Source organism: Caenorhabditis remanei, chromosome IV (assembly GCF_010183535.1).
Source record: "Caenorhabditis remanei strain PX506 chromosome IV, whole genome shotgun sequence".
Lineage (NCBI taxonomy): Eukaryota > Metazoa > Nematoda > Chromadorea > Rhabditida > Rhabditidae > Caenorhabditis > Caenorhabditis remanei.
The window spans coordinates 12,930,503-12,947,217 of NC_071331.1; the positions used below are offsets into that span (position 1 = coordinate 12,930,503).

The 16,715-nt window shown below is 37.8% G+C and overlaps 6 protein-coding genes across 6 annotated transcripts; 1 reads left to right on the forward strand and 5 right to left on the reverse strand.

Annotated features, from left to right (window-relative positions):
• Positions 1 to 645: 645 nt before the first annotated feature.
• GCK72_013637 (uncharacterized protein) lies at positions 646 to 942 on the reverse strand (the record flags this gene model as incomplete). Its single annotated transcript, XM_053729922.1, has 1 exon — positions 646 to 942. One exon carries the CDS (start codon positions 940 to 942, stop codon positions 646 to 648), a length of 297 nt encoding a protein of 98 aa, XP_053584694.1.
• On the forward strand, positions 776 to 8,403 carry GCK72_013638 (uncharacterized protein; the record flags this gene model as incomplete). The annotated part of the gene is made up of 14 exons (XM_053729923.1): positions 776 to 962; positions 1,209 to 1,267; positions 2,501 to 2,608; positions 3,888 to 4,037; positions 4,376 to 4,915; positions 5,025 to 5,373; positions 5,421 to 5,772; positions 5,940 to 6,522; positions 6,839 to 7,044; positions 7,261 to 7,453; positions 7,547 to 7,711; positions 7,760 to 7,891; positions 7,999 to 8,182; positions 8,312 to 8,403. 14 exons carry the CDS (start codon positions 776 to 778, stop codon positions 8,401 to 8,403), a joined length of 3,300 nt encoding a protein of 1,099 aa, XP_053584695.1.
• A 735-nt stretch (positions 8,404 to 9,138) lies between these two features.
• Positions 9,139 to 11,628, reverse strand: GCK72_013639 (uncharacterized protein; the record flags this gene model as incomplete). Its single annotated transcript, XM_003100879.2, has 9 exons — positions 9,139 to 9,322; positions 9,373 to 9,468; positions 9,674 to 9,810; positions 9,940 to 10,162; positions 10,282 to 10,511; positions 10,558 to 10,820; positions 10,958 to 11,090; positions 11,174 to 11,350; positions 11,464 to 11,628. The coding sequence occupies 9 exons, from the start codon at positions 11,626 to 11,628 to the stop codon at positions 9,139 to 9,141; spliced, it is 1,608 nt and encodes a 535-aa protein (XP_003100927.2).
• Positions 11,629 to 12,324: 696 nt separating this feature from the next.
• Positions 12,325 to 13,082, reverse strand: GCK72_013640 (uncharacterized protein; the record flags this gene model as incomplete). The annotated part of the gene is made up of 4 exons (XM_003100884.2): positions 12,325 to 12,457; positions 12,504 to 12,606; positions 12,734 to 12,982; positions 13,031 to 13,082. The coding sequence occupies 4 exons, from the start codon at positions 13,080 to 13,082 to the stop codon at positions 12,325 to 12,327; spliced, it is 537 nt and encodes a 178-aa protein (XP_003100932.2).
• A 360-nt stretch (positions 13,083 to 13,442) lies between these two features.
• Positions 13,443 to 15,446, reverse strand: GCK72_013641 (uncharacterized protein; the record flags this gene model as incomplete). The annotated part of the gene is made up of 7 exons (XM_003100920.2): positions 13,443 to 13,626; positions 13,671 to 13,903; positions 13,988 to 14,210; positions 14,262 to 14,754; positions 14,855 to 14,987; positions 15,036 to 15,203; positions 15,297 to 15,446. The coding sequence occupies 7 exons, from the start codon at positions 15,444 to 15,446 to the stop codon at positions 13,443 to 13,445; spliced, it is 1,584 nt and encodes a 527-aa protein (XP_003100968.2).
• Positions 15,447 to 16,066: 620 nt separating this feature from the next.
• On the reverse strand, positions 16,067 to 16,680 carry GCK72_013642 (uncharacterized protein; the record flags this gene model as incomplete). The annotated part of the gene is made up of 3 exons (XM_003100898.2): positions 16,067 to 16,327; positions 16,382 to 16,453; positions 16,504 to 16,680. The coding sequence occupies 3 exons, from the start codon at positions 16,678 to 16,680 to the stop codon at positions 16,067 to 16,069; spliced, it is 510 nt and encodes a 169-aa protein (XP_003100946.2).
• Positions 16,681 to 16,715: the final 35 nt, after the last annotated feature.

The window sequence follows — 16,715 nt, forward strand, 5'->3', positions numbered from 1 at the left end:
TTTTTTCTATTTCGAACACCCTCAGAGCTCTCGTGCCACAGGCAACATCCTCCTCCTTCTTCTACTCCTTCTTCTTCTTATTTTCTCACTTTTTCTCCTAAGATTCTGGATTTTCTTCTCCATTTTTCTGTTGCTTCTTCTCCTTCTTATCTCGCCAAAAAAACCCAATTGTGGCGCGGCCACCGTAATTCAATTGTCAAAAGCATGTGTACACGAAAAAATATTCCGTCTTCTTCTTTTTTTCCATGGTGTCCTCTTTTTCTTCATTGAACAAGAACTTCGGATAGAGAAAAAAGAGAAAAAAAGAAGATCCCGGGGACAAATCTCTGACCTTCTTCACTCCTTTTCTTCGTCTTTTTACTCTTTTTTGAAGAGAGATAGAAAGAAAAAGAAGGAGATGATTACCTCAGAGTGAAGAAAAGAAGACACTGAAAGGATGGATACTAGTAAAAGATAGAAAAAAGAAGAGAAAAAAGCATAGGGGGACAGAGCTTCTTCTCCTTAGGCTCCACCCTTTTCCATGTGCTCCATGTGCTCCAGCACTGCACAAATTCTCCAAAGAAGAGGTGCTCCAAGAGCAGAGCCTTCTTCTTTCTCTTCAGCTTCTCACCTCTTCAAACAAACTTTTTCGCTCCTTCAACGTCTTCAAAAGAAGGCGTGGCTCTCTTCCAACAAACTCTTTTTTTCCCTCCTTTCGCCCCATCTATTCTTTGTCATCGTCGTCATTTCCTTCTTCATATTCGGAATCCTTGAAATCGCCTGTTGGTATTCAAAAATGACGTTGACATCCACTTCGATGCTCAGGTCAACTAGTATTCCAGTCAAACCACAAGAATTCGAGCCCGAGCCCACTTCATCCACTTCTACAAATACAGTGACGTCACGAAGATCGTCGGGTGGAGGTGTCGGCCAAGGGCTGGCCAGTAAAAAACCGCCCAACATGCACATTAATATACCTGCAGGTACTGTAGAATGGCTACAGGAAAATTAAGAGCTTTTAGAAAATTTAAACATAAAGTGAAATTGTATATCTAGGCGCTTCAATTAAGAAGTTGGCAAAACAGTTTTAATATTTTAAAATTTTGTGGTTTTAGAAACTATGATTAGTTCATTTGTAGAAATTAAAACTGAGGAATCATTCAGAAACTAAAAAAGAAATCCACATAAAAATATCTCTTCCCACTTCCCTAAAATGTTCGAATTTTCAGATGAAGGAGCCGAGCGGATACCCTTATGTGAGCAGCATTCGCCTCTGGCACTTTATGAGGTAACTTTCTTTTTTCTTCTTCTTTTTTCACTTCCTATATATCCAAAACACTTGTTGCTCTCCGTTTCCATTCGAAAAGAGCCACCCGAGGATAAAGAACTTGTGTAATACAACGGGGGGCACCGACGGGGCTTTTCAAGTGTTGTTATGTGTCTATTTTGTCACATTTCTGTCGTTTTGACGACTTGGAAAAAAACGAATTGGAAAAAATACAAGTGTAGATATAGGTCAAGAGTCACGCTGAAAAAAGTTGGGGGAACCGAATAGAATCTTCTTGATGAGCATTCCCCGAGGGATCTTAATTTTCCTAAAAGACGAAATAATTGTAGAATTAGAAATACTCGTCAAATCAGGTACATCGTACGGAGAAATTCACGTCACCTTCGTCTCCTCGATTTCTTCTGAAACACGATCCCCCTTCATCCACTCTATTCCAGCAAACACCTATTTCCTATTTGTTTTTGTTTTTAGTGAGAGTAAACCTATCTCTGCCTCTATTTCTCATTTGAGAGCAGCCCCGTTTCCATCATCAAATGATCTTCAGACGTGTTGGCGGGGGGACCCAGAAGTTTTTTCTTGTTTGCCAACACACAGTAGTAGTAGGGTTGATATGCGTCAGAATTCCTAGGGAAAGGTATATGGAGGAACAAAAATTGTTGGTGGTAAAGATTCGATCTGAATAGGGATTGATGGAACAGGAACATTTTTCTCAATCTTCAAAAATTGATTGAAACATAAGATAAGAGCAAGATATAAAAGATCCCGATTGTTTTTGAGCAATATTTTATTTTTCAAGATCTTATCCAATAGATAAACGTTACCAGGAAGCTTCGCAGCTTCCCGAGTCGTTGCAACATTAGTTACCGTTTCCCGATTTTTTGATCTATGATTTTGGAAAAAGTTATGATTTGGGACTGTATTATGTAGTCGTTATGGTATTCACTGATAACATTGCCATATCAGTCCTACACAACCTTTGACCTACCCGATATAACATGAACAAGTCTACCCTTTTGACGTCATCAATCCTTCTTCTCAGAAGAAAGTGTCAATGACCATTTTGCACTAGAAGTGGGTAGTCAAGGGTAAAAATGATGTGCTATGAGCCGACTCAAGAAGAAAGTGTCCGATTACACCAAGTTTCCTTCTCGTTGCACACGCAACCGATTTATTTTGAGAGAACAGATTGAAAAAAGTGAATAGGTCAGGGATTGAAATGTTTCCTTTTTTCAGCAAGACTATGACACGCAAGGACAGAAAATTGGAACGATGCTCAGGAAGTTGTCAGTGTATAATGCGACGGAGGCGACGAGTGTGGAAGCTGATGAGAAGCCGAAGGCGGTTAGTTTTTAATGATCTTTACCGGGAGGGATTGTCCCATTGGAATCAAGTTAAAATTAGGGTTCATATCATGTCGTTGAAACAGAATACAGTACCCTAGATTTCGAAACTTTTTGGAAAATGAGTCTTCCACATTTTTAAGAACACAAATCTTGATTGACATGCCACTAATTGTTTTAAAAGTCCATTCCCACTCTCTTCTCGGCTTGGTACAAGTGGTTTTTTGGGGAGTCCCTAGCTTAATCCACTCATCAATCAAGGACCACTTGAAGAGAAAAGAAGAAACTACAGTAATCCGTTTGGTGACATGGAAAGAGTATAAGTACTTTGGGATAGAAGAAGAAAAAAGGGATTAGAAAAAAAGGAAAGAGAGTGATGATGATGAAGAAGTTGGATTGAAGAGCAGAAGAAGAGAGCAACTTTTTGGAAAAGAAGAAGAGGATTGAACTTTGAAGTTTGGAAGGTTAAAATTAAGTTGAGGGATGCAAAAACAGAAAGTCTGTACATTTTTAAGTTGCGTGAGAGCTCAAAACAAAATGATAGATGAGCAGAAAACAGTGTACAATACTGGTATGTATGAACGGTAATTCCGCAGAGTGCCAGACAATCTTTTAAAATCTGATAACTAACTATTAGAATCTTTTGTAGACCGGAATACATCTAGGTGTCTAGAAATGAGCATTTCAGAAAAACTTATCAACTAAAAAGCTATATTTTGAACAAATTAAGTGGGAACCTGTGACAAACTCTTCAAGTTAATCACTTGCAACAGAAAATTTTGAAAAATGGAACCTTTCCTAGCCGGAATTGTTGCAAAATATTTACTCCACACTTTACAATACTAATAAACCTTGTACTTATTTCATCGAATATTGTTACAGTGGTTCATTCGTTTAGAAATTGTTTCATCTAGATCCAAAAAACCAACATCTCAAAGTTCCAATTCAATTTTCTGCTGCTCCAAAAAGTTCAAAGCATTTTTTTTCTGCAAAACTCATCTTCCATCTACGTCACGAGACCACCCTCAACTTGGTACTCACATCACGACGACACAGTAAATGAAATGCAAATCCTCCTTCGCCAACTCCCTGAAGGCACCTCACCCAAATTCAATCTCTTTTCATTTCCGGGCGGTCCTCTCTCTCTTTTAAATTTAAACCTGTTTACTTCATTCAAAAAGAGAAATAAGAAAAAATGAAGAGCTGGGGGAAAATAGAATCGAAAAAATAAAGAAAAACAGATGAAAAATGTATATCTGAAGCACCTTTTCTTCTTTCAGGCGGCCGCGAAAATGGGAACCATCATGGGAGTGTTCCTTCCGTGTCTTCAGAATATTTTTGGAGTGTTGTTCTTCATTCGATTGGCATGGATTATTGGAACCGCCGGAATATTTCAGGCGTTTTTTGTTGTTTTGACTTGTGTTTCTGTGGTAAGTTTTTGAAAAAAAAATAAACGAGAGAGAAAGTGAAAATTTCGGAGAATAGGAAAGATACCAGTTATTGGAAACAGTAAATTTATAGTTAGCGTGTCCAAGAAATCAGACAAGTCAATCTAGTACAGAGTCTCACAAATATCAAACCAAAACAGACAAAACAATTTTTGAGCCGCTCGCACCGTGAAGCTTTGTGCTGATACAAATTATGTTAAACAGAACGCAACTTACACTGGAAGCCTGTGATACATTACAGTTATCCAATACATGAATTTCTTCTTTTTCTCAAATTTTAAGAACATCCGAAACACTGAACACATTTCTTTCATTTTCAGACATTTCTTACTTCGATCTCTCTATCAGCCATTGCGACAAACGGAGTGGTACCATCTGGTGGTCCCTACTACATGATATCCCGAAATCTCGGTCCAGAACTCGGAGGTGCCGTTGGAATTCTCTTCTACCTTGGAACCACAATTGCCGCTTCCATGTATATCACCGGAGCCATCGAAATCCTTCTTCTGTACATTTATCCACAAGCGAAACTGTTCGATGATATCTATCACAACTATCGAGTACTAGGAACTGTTCTTCTTCTCGTTCTCGGTCTGATTGTGATGGCTGGAGTCAAATTTGTGAATCGTTGCGCTCTTCCACTGGTTATCGTTGTGATATTCTGTATTCTCTCGGCAATTCTCGGAGTTTTTGTGAGATACGATGGAAGTGATGCGTTGAAGTTCTGTATAGTTGGAGATCGGCCTGTCGATTTGACCTCCTATTACGAGAAAACGAAGATTACTCCGAATTGTACATCTGAAGGACTTCGTGATTTGTTCTGTAGTGCCAATGGAACTTGTGATCATTATTATGATAGGGTGAGTTGGTTTTTCTAGGTTATTTTTAAATGTAATTGTTTCGGCATCCGATTTTCTGTAGAATAATTGGAAAAAATCTTCGCTATCAGCAAACATTTTATGATTTCAGATGAAAGACATCAAAGTATGGAAAGCATCGGGAATGCCAGCTATTCGTGAAGAGAAAGCCATCAAAGGAATTGCTTCTGGAGTCTTCTTCGACAACCTCTGGCCGAAATATCTTCGAGGCGGAGAAGTTCTTTCGAAAGATCGAAAAGATAAAGGAGATATCAATCGTGGTGGACATCCGTCGTATATTTATGCAGAATCTGTTACTAATTTCATGATACTTGTCGGAGTATTCTTCCCATCTGCAACTGGTATTATGGCAGGTTCAAATCGATCTGGTAACTTGAGAGATGCGGCGAAATCTATTCCGTTGGGAACGCTGGCTGCTCAAAATTTCTCGTCATTTATTTGTGAGTTTTTTAAAACAAAAATTGAAAAATAGATGGAAAAATTCCAGATCTAATCGGAGTTGTACTCTTCGGAGCATCAGTCTCTGAAATGTTTATTCGTGACAAATACGGAAGATCTGCAATGGGAAAACTGATCATCTCTGAGATATCTTGGCCGTTCCCTCAAGTGATTCTCTTCGGTTGCTTCATGTCAACTGCCGGAGCAGGAATGCAATCTTTGACTGGAGCTCCGAGACTTCTTCAAGCTATTGCTGCTGATGACGTTCTTCCATTTTTGAAGCCATTCCGCAAAATGGATTCAAGAGGAGAACCGATCAGAGCAATTCTTCTCACTTTGGCTATCTGTGAATGTGGAATTTTGATCGCCGTCATTGAGAATATCACCGCTTTGATCACACAGTGAGTTTATTTAGAAGTGGACTTTGACCGATATTATCCTTTGCTACAACGTTTTATGAGTTTCTTGAAACAGGAAAATTCGGAAAGAATAATCTACTATTGATTGAGTACAGATTCTAGAACTTGCTTATCCGGCTATAACTAATTTCTGATCGTTCAACTTTCAGATTCTTCCTGATGTGTTACCTCGGAGTCAACGCTGCCTGCGCCCTTCAATCCCTTCTGAAATCTCCTGGGTGGCGTCCAGGATTCCGCTACTTCCACTGGGCACTTTCAATGATTGGAGCAATTCTTTGTGTAGCTGTCATGTTCATTTCTGCCTGGCACTTTGCTCTTTTCGCCATCATCATTGGAGCAGGTGTCTACAAGTACATTGAATACGCAGGAGCTGAAAAGGAATGGGGAGATGGATTACGTGGATTGGGACTGTCGGCCGCCCGTTTTGCTCTTCTCAACTTGGATGACAAACCACAACATTCGAGAAATTGGCGTCCACAATTGTTGGTTCTTGCTCCAGATGTCGAATCGGCTAATACAAATGGAATCCTCTCATTTGTGAGTCAACTAAAGGCCGGTAAAGGATTGACGTTGGTCGCTCACTGTATGGAAGGAGAATATGCGGATAACTATTTGAAAGCACAAGCAGTCCAAGAGAAGTTGAAAGCAATGGTGAAGAAGAATAAGATCAAGGGATTCTGTGATGTATTGGTCACTTCAAATGTTACCGAAGGAATTTCTTGTCTCGTTCAGGTGATTGATCCTGTATGTTTGTGCAGTTCGCTTTCTCGCCCGACTATTCTTTCGTTGCTTTCTGTGTGATTTTAACTGATAATTGAGTTTCACAGAACTCTGGCACTAACTATTCGTTTAATTTTGATACACCGTAACACATGGTTGAAACAGTATTAAAAATTGATTCACACCTTGGATTTCCACTTTCCTACTTCACCGCAACCACACTCACTGTCACTTTTTCTATCACCCTTTAGCACTCTCAACCACACTTTCCACTAACTATCCCTCCTCGCAAAAACTACAATTTTTCAACCGTTCTCTTCTATTTCAGACTTCTGGTCTCGGTGGAATGCGTCACAATACAGTAGTTCTGTCATGGCCTGATGATTGGAGATCTGAACAAGATTGGATTGTTGCCAACAAGTTTGTCTCGGCGATTCGAGCAATTTCTGCCGCCAAATGTGCCATTATGGTGCCGAAATATGCGGAGAAGTTCCCAGCGAATGGAACGAAAGTTTCTGGATTTATCGATGTTTGGTAAGTTGACCGTTTTTTTTTGCTTATGAGTTTTTTCACGCGACTCCCTTTCGGACTACCCTCTAATCTTACTGAGAAGCTATTGAAAACTTTCTGAAACAGTAAAATACATTTCCGACAATCATACTACTATTCAATTTTTTTCAAGTAATTCCACGCCTAAATATTTGAGATCATCGATTTATTCATCACTTAAGTCAAATTATCATTTTTCAGGTGGGTTGTCCACGACGGAGGTCTTCTCATGCTCCTTCCATTCCTTCTTCGTCAACATAAAACATGGAAAAACACGACAGTTCGTCTGTTTGCAATTGCTCAAATGGAGGATAACAATGTACAAATGAAGACAGATCTCGAGAAATTCCTCTATCATTTGAGAATTGATGCGGCTGTTAATGTTATTGAAATGGTGAGTAGAGAAATTAACTGGAAAATAATTTTTGTCGTACTCATGAAACAGAGCCAATTCACTAAAATTATTGCCAACTTTTATTATTTCCAGACTGACTCTGACATCTCTGACTACACCTACGAACGTACTATGAAAATGGAGGAACGTAATCAGTATCTGAAGAATTTGAACAAGTCGGATCGCGAAAAAGACATTCAAAACCATCTGGAAATCGTCACTCGTGAGAGAAAGCTTAGTAGAATCAATGAGGAAGCGGTTCGTTTTGATTGAAGTAGTTCTGTAATAAATTGAAATTTTCTTCAGCCAGCAATCATCCCAGAGCAACGTAATTTGGAAGTTGTAAACGAGGAACAAGAAGAGACAAAGACTGAGAATAGTCTGGAGAAAGTTGAACATAAAGGAGTACGATTCTCGGATGATGAGGACTCGAAAGAGGTATGAAACTATTACAAAAAAATACTGCTTCAAAAATCTTTTGAAACAGAAAGGAAAAAAATTGTGCATTATTGCAAAGCAACTAGAAAAAATTGAAACATTTACAGGTGAAGGTCGGAAATGGAACGTTGGAAAGAGACCGTGAAGAAAGACAACGAAAACGAAGATACAATGTTCATAAAATGCACACAGCGGTCAAATTGAACGAGTTGATGAGACAGAAATCAAGTGATGCTCAACTAGTTTTCGTCAATCTTCCAGGACCACCGGATGCTGATTCTGATTCTTATTGTGAGTACATTCGGGATAGAAAGCCCATTGGTTATGAGATAAAGAGACTGTAATAAGTAATGCAAGTGAAACGGAAGATAATGGATTCGCTATTTTTTTCATCCGATTCCTATATTTCCTTTCTTCCAGACATGGACTTCATCGATGCTCTAACTGAAGGACTAGATCGTGTCCTACTGGTACGTGGAACTGGAGCAGAAGTCGTCACAATCTATTCGTAATTTTCTCAATAAACTAGGTTCCATTTTTCACTGGTCCCCCATATCTTTTCATTGTTTGTTTTTCCAGTTTTTCCCAGTTTTCCCACATTCAAATATCATTCAACTTCACACAAAACAACCATCTCATTCATTCAAATTCTCGTTTTTTCTAGAAACAAAAAACAAAAAATCCCATTGTTTTCATCCCCCGGATTCCCCTTCAACCCCAATCAACGAGTTTCTTGTCTTCATTATTTTTTCGTTTAGATTTTGAGAAGTTTGTTCTTTTTTCCATTGCAAAGACTACTTATTTCTAGAATCTTCTACCAATTTTTATCCCATTTATTTGTTTTATTTCTAATCAATTTCTTTCTTGTCCCTACTGTAATTATCACTTTTTGTCTTATTTTTCTCCCCAACGCCCATCCCGATTTGCATGACATCGAATTTTGCAAAATCACGCACTCACACACTGACTCTTTCGGTTTTATTTTGTAAAATAAGTATGCCACATATACAAAAAATATACATGAAATGAATTTTTTCGTTTGCCTTATTACTATTGTACCATGCTTATCATTTATCAATAGAGTGCGGGAGAGTGGAAAAAATCAAGACCTGTTGAAACAGAAGATAAACTTAACTTTTTGGAAAGTTCACTATAAATCGTATATGGTCGACATGAACAATCACTTTTATTTATTAGTTTGAAGTAGAAAAATTGAAACAGAGATCATTTGATATCATAACCCATAATTATTCTTTTTTATTCTTAATTGAAGATCCTCTACATTTTCTGAATAAATACCCCAACAGTCTATAGAATAAGTAGGAAGATACAAGAACGGTAAAACTAATAATAGAAATGATATCCAAGAAGAAATACTCCACAAAACTTTGATGTCTACCGTAGTTATCCAACAATGGAAGTTTTCCGAATCTGAAAAGATTCCAATTGGAAATACGTATAGAAATTATTTAAAGACTCACCTAGCTGCGAACTCCACATATTTTACTAAAGTTTCTTTTGGATCTGTTGGCTGGTTGTGAAGAATTTCTGCTAGTCGTTTGGCGTTCTCGCGGTAACTGAAAGTATTATAGAATACGGTAACTGAAAGTATTATAAAAATCGTATTTTTACTTCGTATATATATTTTTATCTTGATATGTATAAGCGGCCTTTGGTCCTTCAATCAATAAATGTTACTACTTTGAATACGGATTCACTTTTCTATTGAATTTAAGACGAGCAACTCTTCAAATTTTCAGAATAGAGTGTTAGGTTGCTCACCTCGAATCCGTCATAATTTCTTCAATAACTTCTTGAATTTTGACAGGATTTGCTAGATCAAACTTCTTCAATACTGCTGCAACTCCATGTCGTTTCATCATTTGAGCATTTCTTGTTTGGTCAGCGGCCACGGGAATCTTAATGATATTATTGTGATATAAATTTCATGTGGATACAACTTCCCAAGTAACCTAACTTTCTGATCTCTTCTAAATCTTTGTTTTGAAACAGTAAACACTTGCCATAATTTCTGATCTAAAGCTTACCATAATAGCTGGTTTCTCCGTCATTGCCAATTCCAAAACACTCGCAAGACCTCCATGAGTTATAAAAAGAGTCAGACGAGGATCAGCCAACAACTCATTCTGAGGTAACCAAGCGGAGAGATACACATTTTTGAGATGTTTAGTGAATGGATCTTCTGGATTTTCGTATTTCCAAATGAATGTGGTATCCGACATTGATTGAAATACTTTGAGTAGAGCATTTCTGAAAAATAGTTTATTTACTGGGTTTTATTACTCACAAAGTACTATTTCTGATAAGCTATTTTGACTGTTCAGTAGTTTAAGAAACAGTAAATTTTGTATCCCACGAGTCTCACTCACTTATATTCAATCGGCATTTCTTCTGATCTAGCATTCGATCCAAACGAAATGAGCACATTTTTCTTTCTTTCGTCCAAAATTTTGCTCCATTTTTCTTCGAGCTGCACTTCTTTCTGGTCCGTTTTCACTGTTAACCCTCCAATTGGAATCATTTTATCGAAAATTGGTGCAGGAAAATCCAGATATGGTATGTAGTTTGTGAACAGGAATGTGGCTTCTGGCACCACTTCCTGAATTTCAAGTTCAATTGTTCCATTCATAAAAAGAAAGCCTTACTCTCCATGATCTGATATTTGGATAGAATTCCTTTGCAACTCGATAATTTTCATCTCCAATTCTCGAAAACGCATAGGAATTTGCTTTATACAAATAAAAGTTCAAAAATCTATCCCAAATGTTCATTTTCTCTCCGAAAAGGGAGGTCATTCCAGGTACATAACTTGGCGCAGCAGGTTGTCCGATGACTTCACTGACATGATCGAGACGGCTACATGAGTAGACTGCCACGTGGGCACGAATCGAAATGGCTTCGAAGAATGCTGGAAATTCATAATTCTTTATGATGAAACCAATGAATTGTAGAACCAAATTTCTTTTTGATTAAATAATTTTTGAGAAACAGTTAACTGATGAAACATAGTATCCATAGACACTTTAAAAAATCAGATTATCTCACCATAGGCACAAGTATCAAACGGCTCCGTAATAGCCAAATCGAAGTTTTCACTCTTAATCTGCTCAATCAACTTCTTCTCTGACATCACCTTTCGACAGTGTTCACTGAATAACTCTGACATCAATTTTGATTTCTGAATAAAATATTTCTATTTCAGAATTATTATATCAGTGAGAACACCTCCAATAGGACTATTAATAGAACTATTCGGCTTACCTTCGCCACAACAAATGGATTATTGAAACCCGACGTCCAAAGAGTTTCAAATCGTTTACTCCTCGTGGCCATCAATGCTTTCAGTTTATCATCTTGTTCCACAAATATCACATTTTTGGTACTTTTCAAGCATGTTTTATTGATAAACTGTTGTTCAATGATAGGCATCAGGACTGTCTGAAAGTAACCGTTGCGCTCAATGTCCAAAATTTAATTTTCTGTTTCTTGTAAGTGTTTCAAACTACTTCAACTAAAAATAGTTTAATGAGCAGAACACATCAAATCCTCACCACATTATGACCTGCATCTGTTAGGGCATCTGCTACCGTAGCCATCACTTTCACATGACTGTGGCCGAATAAATTCGTGTAAACCAGAATTTTGAACGATTCAGAGCTAGTTGAACAGAGAAATAATATAAAGCAATAGAATAGGAGATCTTTGAGACCAATCATTCTGAAATTAAACGTATCCTGAAGGCAAGTCTTTCAACGAATGAGAAAAATGAGATCTGATTTTCGAAAATTGGCACTGACTCTTAATAGAAACAAGCACAACATACAAAGTTCGGTGGCAAAAGAAAAGAGAAGAGAAAGAGACGCAGATGGAAAAAGAAAGAAAGTTGAAATGATCAACGTCATTATGATTAGGGAAAGTACGAGTGAAAATTAATGATTGGAATGTTGGACCGATAATTCTTTGGAAAAATGTGAACGTAGACAAATCAGAAATTGTTTCAAAGATCATTCAAACTAAATTATGTGAAACAGAAAGTTTTTGGAGATGGATATTAGTTGTTTGAAACAGAGATCCCTGTGTAATAGATCAGAGTCTTACAAGTCTATTAGTAAAGTTTTAGAAACAGAAAAATGAAATCATATAGAGTGTGACTAGAATAGAGATGCAACGAGAGAAAAGGTCAAAGTGCTAAAACATCACTTGGTAGTTTTTATCACTGTTGGGCAATGTTGTTATCAAAAATCAACAAAACGACTTGTCTCATGAAATAACGAATACTTTCGAGATATTTTCACTGAAACTTTATTTCGAAGAAGAATTCAGAATAGTGCAAGAAAACATTAGCTGTTTCATTGAAATAATAAAGATGGATAACACAGAATTGGAACAATTTGAAGATCCTCCTCATGAAATCAAGAAATCTCTAGACCGCTTCCTTGGATTCCACTCCCCTCGTCATTCATTACTTCTTCCGGAAAAAGAGTCTTCACAACTTGTTTTCTCGATGTGACTTTGTAGATCAGAGAGTGTCCTTTTCCATCGGATCTGAAATTTTGATTGATGAGTTTTGTAATTCGATGATAAATCTAACTGGAATTGTCGTTCAACCATGAATTTCTCTCCGTCTCCAGTGAGAATAATTCCCTCGAACAGTCCATTTACAATGTCGCCGTCAACTGTGGAGTTTGGTTGGTCTGGAAGAGATAACATATGAAATTTTAGCCCTGTTTGGAAGCTCTATTTCAAAAATACTACCAGCAAAGCTTTCTACACTAAAATTACACCAATTTTAAATAACACTAATGAGAATATAACACTCACCTTCCAATTTTCCTTGCCACGTGGATCCCTCATCTGAAAATTGTGCAGTCTCCTCTGCGAACTCTTCTTTTATCTGACAGTTTCTTTGAAGTCGAAGTGGAAAGTCTCTTCCGTATGCTCGGAAGTTGAAGCTTGCAGTCTCAGTACAACACTTTGTCAGAATCTCATCATCGAGAAGATCTTGGCTGAATGATAACTCCACTGGAGTGTATTCCAAGGTTTGGAACTCGAATGCAACGAATGCAGATGCTGAATAGATTACTTTATCGAATCATTAAAATTTTTCGTTTTGATTACCTTTCTGTGAAACAGTGAAAAACAGTAGAAGAGTCGAAAGTGAAGGAAACATTCTTGAGGCAAGTAAAGACCGTAATAAGGGTAGTATAAGGAATATAAAAAAAGAAGATAGAATGGTCCAGTCGGTTGATACAAAGAAGAAGAAGGCGAAGTTGAAGGCCACGGACCATGTCAATTGATGAGTAGAACAAAGGCGGGCCGGGGGCAACTAATAAGGAGGTATTCGGGAGAAGAGGGGTCATTTATCGGATAAGAAAGGTATTTGGAGGTTAAACGCATGTAAGTGGAATTGTGTTCCAAGAAATGGGGTGGTATGAATTGAAATACTCCAAGCATTACAATCTAAATATTTATTATAATAGTTTGAAGTAGAACAATTGAAACAGAGATCATTTGATATTATAACCCATAATTATTCTTTCTTGCTCTTAGTTGCCGATCCTAAAAATCTTCTGACTACACACCTCAGTACCCTATAAGAAATATACGAAGCGACAAGAGTGATCAGAGAGATGATTGCAATTATATCCAAGAAAAAGTACTGTGCGAATGTCTGATGTCTTCCGTAATTGTCCAAAGATGGCAGTTTTCCGAATCTGAAAATTGTTCTTATTTTTAAATTCATATTCTGAAACAATACCTTGCAGCGAACTCAACGTATTTCACAAGTGTCTCTTTTGGATTTGTTGGTTGATTATTGAGCATCTCAGCGAGTCTTTCCGCATTCTCACGGTATTTTGGATTGTTCAGAACGTCTTCAATCGTTTCTTGAACAAGTTTTGTATTGGAGAGATCTGTCTTGGTGAGGACTGCAGCTCCTCCGTGTCTTTTCAGCATTTGAGCGTTTCGAGATTGATCAGCGAAGAGGGGGACCTGAAAAAACATATATCGTTGTCATGTACGAAAATGGAAATAAGATACGGATCTGAAACAGATTTTTTTTCGAAGTTGACTCACCATAACTGCTGGAGTTCCCATCATAGACAGTTCTGTAACTGATCCCAATCCTCCGTGAGTCAAGAAAACATTCAATCTCGGATCAGCAAGAAGTTCGTTCTGTGGAAGCCAGTCTCCTAGGTACACATTTGGAATCCCTTCGGTGAACTTGTCAGTGAGATCTTCATATTTCCAGATGAAAGTAGTATCAGGCATATTCTTAATGACTTGGACGAGAGAATTCCTAAAATATGAGAATCAGTTATAAGCGTCCTCACGAGCATCAAAAACTGACTTGTATTCTGCTGGCATATCCATCGATCTAGCATTTGATCCGAATGAAATGAACACATTTTTCTTCCTTTTATCCAAAATCTTGCTCCATTTCTCATCAAGTTTCATTGCTTTCTTGTCAGTTTTGACCGATAATCCTCCAACTGGAACAATCTTATCGAAAGTTGGTGCTGGGAAATCCAGCAGTGGAATCTGATTAGTCAGTACAAACGAGGCTTCTGGAACAGTTTCTCTCCATGTTCTCCACGTGGCATTGATCTCCTTCGCAACTGCAGCATCAGCATCTCCAACATAACTGAAGAAGTAGGATCCACACATGTATTGAATCATATTCACGAATCTTTGTCCAATCGTCATTTTATCTCCGTTTGCAGATAAAAGTCCCGGATTGTAACTTGGTGCAGCTGGTTGTCCGATGACGTCACTGACATGATCAAGGCGACTGGAAGAGAGAACTGCCACGTGGGCTCGGATGTTGATCGCTTCGAAGAATGCTGAAAGCAGCAACTATTAGACATTTTCAAGTGAAACATAAGTTTGCTCGATTTGATTGAAACCTTTTGAAAACTTAATTTTTACAACAAAAACACTTACGATAAGCACAAGTATCAAAAGGTTCTGTGATTGCCAAATCGTAATTTTCAGCTTTGAGTTTCTCGATTAACGCGGTGTTACTCAACACTTCTCTGCATTGAGAGCTGAAGATAGTGGCCATGGTTCCAATTTTCTGAAACAACATGTGTATTCTCACGTTCCTTGTTCATCTGAAACTCACTTTGATCATGTTCACCGGACTCATGTTTTCCAACCACATGTTAGCAAGCATTTTGGATCTTGCCTTGATGAAATCTTCCACTTTACCGTGTGCATTTACTGTTATCACATTTTTTGTTGATTTCAAAGAAGTGGAGAGACTGGCTTCGAAGACTGAAACCAGGACGGTCTGAAATACTATTTGTGGAAATAAACTATTTCAATAGCAAATCTGACAACTCAATTTACATGAGTTTTCAATTTCAAATCAGATAAGTCTCACCACATTATGTCCTGCATCAGTCAGAGTATCCGCAGCTGCCGCCAAAAATTTCACATGACTGTGTCCGAATAGATTCGTGTAGAATAGAATTTTGTAAGAATTGACTGAACATATCGTGGTGAGAAGGAAGACAACAGATAGTAACCTCATTCTGAAAATCAAAATATAATTGGAGACAAAACTTTAAAAATAGAAAAAAACTGAAAGTTAATAAAAAAGAACCTCGCTTGGCGTGTTTTCCTCAATCCTTCTTCTTCTTCCAATTGCCATTTTCACTTTCCTATTTATACTTGGGTCACAAATCAACAGTTTGTGTCCGAGTGATGCAAAGAATCACTGTTTCGCAATGGGATACACAATTCAGAAGACGCAGAATGAGAAAAAGAAGAGAGATTGGAGACATAGGCGGAAAAAGTATGCGATAATAAGAACAAATTTGACGAGAGACTGATATGGTGGACACAAATGTGTCCGAGTTCATAGAACAAATAGAATAAAGTGTTGAGCAGAGGAGACAGAGGGAGACGAAAACTATATGATGTTTGTTGTTTGTGGTTTCCGAAGATTTTGATCGACCTACTTTCAAATATTTGAGAATAGAGTAGAAAGTGACTAGTGTTGGTTGGATTGACTGGAGGAGGGGGAAGTTTACAATTAGAACTGTTAGATTCTTGAAAATCAAAATAGTTTCTTTTTATAAAACCCTTGAAACCTTATTTTTTAAACACAACAAAATTTTTGCAAGCATATTTATATATTTACTAATCAAATCAATTCATAATCAATTCATTGTCTTCCGATGATCTCACTGATTCAGCTTCCTTTTCTGCTCCAACAACTTTCTTTGGTTCTTTAACCTTTTCAGTAGAAATCTTCACTTCGTAAACTGCCCGTTTCCCGTTCTTCTTCAGTGGGCATCTTGTAGGATTGATATCATTCAACGATCCATCTCTTGCACAAACTGATTCTCCAACCGAAATTTTCATTATGATGAGATCCATTCTCACCACATGCTGCTCTACTGTTAACACCTGAAAACTATTTTCCAATTATTTTATATTTTGAACTTTGAGAAGTTTTCCCACCTCGATTGGCACCCAGTAAAACGATTCCCCGTTAATCACGTTGATTCGAGGCGCAACTGCCCATGAAACACCCTGAAAGAGTCACAGAAGGTAATAGATGTTATAGGAATTGTTGAACTTACAGTGAAATCAGCTGGGTCAAGATTTGAAGGCCTTCCAACAAATGTGTCGGCTGTTTTAGACGGTAGTTTGTCAACTTCACTACTATCAAGAGCGAAAACGGGTCCGGAATTTGGGCGGCGGGGCTTCCCCGTCGCAACAACCGAGGCCACAAAAAGGAAAACCAGGTACAGCTTCATATTTCAGAAATTGATGTTGAGCATCATTATTCCCT